A 6,000-nucleotide genomic window follows, 5' to 3' on the forward strand; every position below is an offset into this window, starting at 1 on the left:
TGTCCTTTCTAATCCATTTCCTACCGCTTGTTACTCTCGGTGTCTCCTAGTCACTCAGGCAAATCATATTTGTAGAAAATATGATTTGCCTGAGCGACTAGGAGACACCGAGAGTAACAAGCGGTAGGAAATGGATTAGAAAGAGCAGATTTTAAAAAAATAATAATAAAAAAAATAAAAATGTTTTTAATTTTAATTTTTTATTTTTTATTTTTTTTAACTTGGGACATCCCGCGTGCCGGATCCGGCCATAGTTTGGGGACCCCTGGTCTATATTGACATTATAAAGTTGTTCTCATCAAATACCTGACGTAATTGTTCAATATAAATTGAAACCATAACCATCCATGCATCTTTAATTCTCTTGTCTCAAAGTAGGCTTACAAAGCAATTCGCCACCCGCCGCCACCTACTGCTACGGAAGAGTATTACATGGTTATGCTGCTGATCTCTAGACAGATCTCTAGGCGGATTCTAATTATTGGTTTGCAAAAAATATTTTTTTGGACCAATTAGGTGAAATTACATAATTTCCCAGGGCCCACCAAAACAACACCTCACGGTACACTAGTGGTTGGAAAAACCCTGATTATAAGCAACCATCCAAAGCACCCTGACCCACCATCTCATCCCGACCGAGACATTTCCACGCTGATTGCTGTCACCCTGCCAGTCTCTCCGACACAAAAAGCCGCCATGATTGCTTTAAAAAACGTTTTCAGGGTCAGAAAAATTGTCCCCCCCCCCCCCCCATCCTCACAGCTGCCTGGGATAATAAGTTTCCTTTAAGCAATTGTCACCCGCTGTCCCCTCTGACGCCAATGCCAAGTCCAGACTTCAGGCGTGCACTTGGTGTGTGTGTGTGTGATTATGTTGATCTCTGCACACCCTTTGATTTCCCTTTAGCCTCGTTGTCTTCTGTCGTATGTTCTTCAATGCTTGCTTATGGGTGTTATTTGTTTTCTCCCTCCTTGCCCTCCCCTTCCCTCCTTCCCTTCCTTCTCCTGTATTTGCATGCCGTTCCTCCTTCTCCTCCTCCACTACCGCCATGTCCTCTCCTTGTGTGCTCGCTCAGACACCACGCCCAGCACTGAACCTGCAGCTCATGGTTGGTATCTCTACTTTTTCTCTTTATGTCTCCTTTTGTTCTTTTCTATATTCCTTTTAGGGTTTTTTTTGTTTTTTGTTTTTTTTCATCCTGCATCTGCAGCATGTTTATGAAACTGTGTGTGTCACAGTGCCCCCCACCCCCACCCCCCCTGCCTCCCACTGGCTTGCCAGCTGGCTACAGTTTATTTCTGTTGCACAAATGGTGTGGCGTAGCAGGAATAGCGTAAAGTTCTTGACAATAACACGGTTTTCTGTTTTTCCCCCCTGTTGTCATTCCCACGCATTAGTGCCCAACGTGTGAAACGCTCGCATCCACACATAACAACAACAACGAGCACACAGTTACAGTCTTCCAGAGACCAGACATGGGCCTTAAGTGTGTTTTACCAAGCGAAACGGCTTCCAGTAAGCCAACGACAGGTTACATAATCTACCCTGGCTTGTCAAATATGACAGAATGAAATAAACGTGTTTATTGCTTGCTAAGTCATCAAATTAGAGTGTATTGGCGAAATAATGACAGAGCCTTAAAGCCCTCGTTAAAACCTTCGATTTGATATGCGACTCGACTGTTTAAAAAGATCCACTGCCAAATATGCTTTTCAAAGATCCTCTATATAGCAGGAGCACCTTGCCGTTTTTAGGAACCCACTTTAAAAACGTTAGTCTAACATCCTCTATATCAGTGGTCCCTAACCTTTTTGTAGCTGCGGACCGGTCAACGCTTGAAAACCGGTGGGGGCGGAGTGTATTTTAAAAAAAAATAATTTTTTTTTTTTTTTTTTTTTTTTTTTAACATAAATAAATACAATCATGTGTGCTTACGGACTGTATCCCTGCAGGCTGTATTGATCTATATTGATATATAATGTATATATTGTGTTTTTTTATGTTGATTTCATATTAAAAAAAAAAAAAAATTTTTTTTTTTTTTTTTTTTTTTTTTTTTTTATTCTTGTGCGGCCCGGTACCAATCGGTCCGCGGACCGGTACCGGGCCGCGGCCCGGTGGTTGGGGACCACTGCTCTATATGACAGCTCTGTTGTCTTTAACAACGTACTGTAAATAAAAAAAAACTGCTTTGCAAAGATCCTCTATAACACTGATCAAAGACCCTCTATGTGACAGCCGCACTATACTGTTTAAGTAACCCACTTTAAAAATGCTAGTCAAAGATCCTTATGCAAAAGGACCACTCTGCTGTTCTTAGGAACCTACTTTGAAAAATGCTAGTCAAAGATCCTATAGATGACAGCAGCACTCTGCTGTTTTTAAGAACTTACTTTAAAAACGCAAGTCAAAGATCCTCTACATGACAGGAGCATTCTTCTGTACTTAGGAACCTACTTTAAAACGCTAGTCAAAGATCCTCTGTATAACAGAAGCCCTCTGCTGTTTTTAGGAACCCACTTTAAAAATGCTAGTCTAAGATCCTCTATATGACAGCTTTGTTGTCTTTAACAACCTACTGTAAAAAAAAAAAAAAAAAAAAAAACTGCTTTGCAAAGATCCTCTATGACACTGATCAAAGATCCTCTATGTGACAGCAGCACTCTACTGTTTAAGGAACCCACTTTAAAAATGCTAGTCAAAGATCCTTTTATAAAAGGATCACTCTGCTGTTCTTAGGAACCTATTTTAAAAAATGCTAGTTAAAGATCCTCTATATGACAGCAGCACTCTGCTGTTTTTAAGAATCCACTTAAAAAACGCTTGTTAAAGATCCTCAATATGACAGGAGCCCTCTGCTGTTTTTAGGAACCTACTTTAAAAACACAAGTCAAAGATCCTCTACATGACAGGAGCATTCTTCTGTACTTAGGAACCTACTTTAAAACGCTAGTCCAAGATCCTCTGTATAACGGAAGCCCTTTGCTGTTTTTAGGAACCCACTTTAAAAATGCTAGTCAAAGATCCTTTGTGACAGAAGCCCCCTGCTGATTTTAGGAACCCACTTTAAAAACGCAAGTCTAAGATCCTCTATGTGACAGCAGCACTCTGCTGTTTTTAGGAACCCACTTTAAAAACGCAAGTCAAAGATCCTCAATAGGACAGGAGCCTTGTAATGTTTTTAGGATCCCACTTTAAAAAACGCGAGTCAAAGATCTTCTATCTGACAGAAGCCCTCTGCTTTTCTTAGGAGCCCACTTTAAAAATGTTAGTCAAAGATCCTCTATGTGACAGGAGCACTCTGTTTTCAGGAACCTACTTTAAAAACGCTAGTCAAAGATCCTCAATATGACAGAAGCCCCCTGCTGTTTTTAGGAACCTACTTTAAAAACGCAAGTCAAAGATCCTGTATAAGACAGGCGCATTCTGCTGTTCTAAGGAACCTACTTTAAAAATGCTAGTCAAAGATCCTTTATGTGACAGGAGCATTCTTCTGTACTTAGGAACCTACTTTAAAACTATAGTCAAAGATCCTTTGTATGACAAAAATCCTCTGCTGCTTTTAGGAACCTACTTGAAAAACACTAGTCAAAGATCCTCTAAATGACAAGAGCACTCGGCTCTTTTTAGGAACCCACATTAAAAATGCTAGTCAAAGATCCTTTATGTGACAGGAGCATTCTTCTGTACTTAGGAACCTGCTTTAAAACGCTAGTCAAAGATCCTTTGTATGACAAAAGCCCTCTGCTGTTTTTAGGAACCTACTTTAAAAACACTAGTCAAAGATCCTCTAAATGACAAGAGCACTCGGCTCTTTTTAGGAACCCACTTTAAAAATGCTACTCAAAGATCCTTTATGTGACAGGAGCATTCTTCTGTACTTAGGAACCTGCTTTAAAACGCTAGTCAAAGATCCTTTGTATGACAAAAGCCCTCTGCTGCTTTTAGGAACCCACTTTAAAAACGCTAGTCGAAGATCCTCGATGTGACAGCAACACTTTGCTGTTTTTAGGAACCTACTTTAAAAATGCTAGTCAAAGGTCCTCAATATGACAAGAGCTCTCTGCTGTTTTTAGGAACCTACTGTAAAAACGCTATTCAAAGATCCTCCATATGACAGCAGCACTCTGCTTTTTTTAGGAACCCACTTAAAAGATGCAAGTCAAAGATCCTCTATCCGACAGAAGCCCTCTGCTGTTTTTTGGAACCTACTTTAAAAATGCTAGTCAAAGATCCTCAATATGACAGAAGCCCCCTGCTGTTTTTAGGAACCTACTTTAAAAACGCAAGTCAAAGATCCTCTAAATGACAAGCCATCTGATGTTTTTAGGAACCTACTTTAAAAACGCAAGTCAAAGATCCTGTATAAGACAGGCGCATTCTGCTGTTCTAAGGAACCTACTTTAAAAATGCTAGTCAAAGATCCTCAATATGACAGAAGCCCTCTGCTCTTTTTAGGAACCTACTTGAAAAATACTAGTCAAAGATCCTCTAAATGACAAGAGCACTCGGCTCTTTTTAGGAACCCACTTTAAAAATGCTAGTCAAAGATCCTTTTTGTGACAGGAGCATTCTTCTGTACTTAGGAACCTGCTTTAAAACACTAGTCAAAGATCCTCTGTATGACAAAAGCCCTCTGCTGCTTTTAGGAACCCACTTTAAAAACGCTAGTCGAAGATCCTCGATGTGACAGCAGCACTTTGCTGTTTTTAGGAACCTACTTTAAAAATGCTAGTCAAAGGTCCTCAATATGACAAGAGCTCTCTGCTGTTTTTAGGAAACTACTTTAAAAACTCTAATCAAAGATTTCCTATATATAACAGAAGCCCTCTGCTGTTTTTAGGAACTTACTGTAAAAACGCTATTCAAAGCTCCTCCATATGACAGCAGCACTCTGATTTTTTTAGGAACCCACTTAAAAAAACAAGTCAAAGATCCTTTATATGACAGCACTCTGCTGTTTTTAGGAACCTACTTTAAAAACACTAGTCAAAGATCCTCTATATGACAGCAGCATTCTGCTGTTTTTAGGAACCCACTTAAAAGATGCAAGTCAAAGATCCTCTATCCGACAGAAGCCCTCTGCTGTTTTTAGGAACCTACTTTAAAAACGCTAGTCAAAGATCCTCAATATGACAGAAGCCCCCTGCTGTTTTTAGGAACCCACTTTAAAAACGCTAGTCGAAGATCCTCGATGTGACAGCAACACTTTGCTGTTTTTAGGAACCTACTTTAAAAATGCTAGTCAAAGGTCCTCAATATGACAAGAGCTCTCTGCTGTTTTTAGGAACCTACTGTAAAAACGCTATTCAAAGATCCTCTATCCGACAGAAGCCCTCTGCTGTTTTTAGGAACCTACTTTAAAAACGCTAGTCAAAGATCCTCAATATGACAGAAGCCCCCTGCTGTTTTTAGGTACCTACTTTAAAAACGCAAGTCAAAGATCCTCTAAATGACAAGCCATCTGATGTTTTTAGGAACCTACTTTAAAAAAGCAAGTCAAAGATCCTGTATAAGACAGGAGCATTCTGCTGTTCTAAGGAACCTACTTTAAAAATGCTAGTCAAAGATCCTCAATATGACAGAAGCCCTCTGCTGTTTTTAGGAACCTACTTTAAAAACACTAGTCAAAGATCCGCTAAATGACAAGAGCACTCTGCTCTTTTTAGGAACCCACTTTAAAAATGCTAGTCAAAGATCCTTTTTGTGACAGGAGCATTCTTCTGTACTTAGGAACCTGCTTTAAAACACTAGTCAAAGATCCTCTGTATGACAAAAGCCCTCTGCTGCTTTTAGGAACCCACTTTAAAAACGCTAGTCGAAGATTCTCGATGTGACAGCAGCACTTTGCTGTTTTTCGGAACCTACTTAAAAAACGCAAGTCAAAGATCCTGTATATGCCAGGAGCATTCTGCTGTTCTAAGGAACCTACTTAAAACACTAGTCAAAGATCCTCTATCCGACAGAAGCCCTCTGCTGTTTTTAGGAACCTACTTTAAA

At 39.8% G+C, this 6,000-nt stretch overlaps 1 protein-coding gene across 2 annotated transcripts in view; it reads left to right on the forward strand.

The window, feature by feature from the left end:
* Positions 1–6,000, forward strand: part of LOC133651096 (cell adhesion molecule 1-like) — a 1,249,207-nt gene that overhangs the window by 1,169,770 nt on the left and 73,437 nt on the right. The window contains exon 9 of one of the 2 annotated variants that reach the window (XM_062049037.1): positions 1,076–1,108. The exons of the other annotated variant lie outside the window; for it this stretch is intronic. Coding sequence (XP_061905021.1) covers positions 1,076–1,108 — 33 coding nt within the window. The remainder of the gene's footprint in view (positions 1–1,075; positions 1,109–6,000) is intronic. 2 annotated transcript variants of the gene reach the window in all.

Source organism: Entelurus aequoreus, linkage group LG05, assembly GCF_033978785.1.
Source record: "Entelurus aequoreus isolate RoL-2023_Sb linkage group LG05, RoL_Eaeq_v1.1, whole genome shotgun sequence".
NCBI classification, from domain to species: domain Eukaryota; kingdom Metazoa; phylum Chordata; class Actinopteri; order Syngnathiformes; family Syngnathidae; genus Entelurus; species Entelurus aequoreus.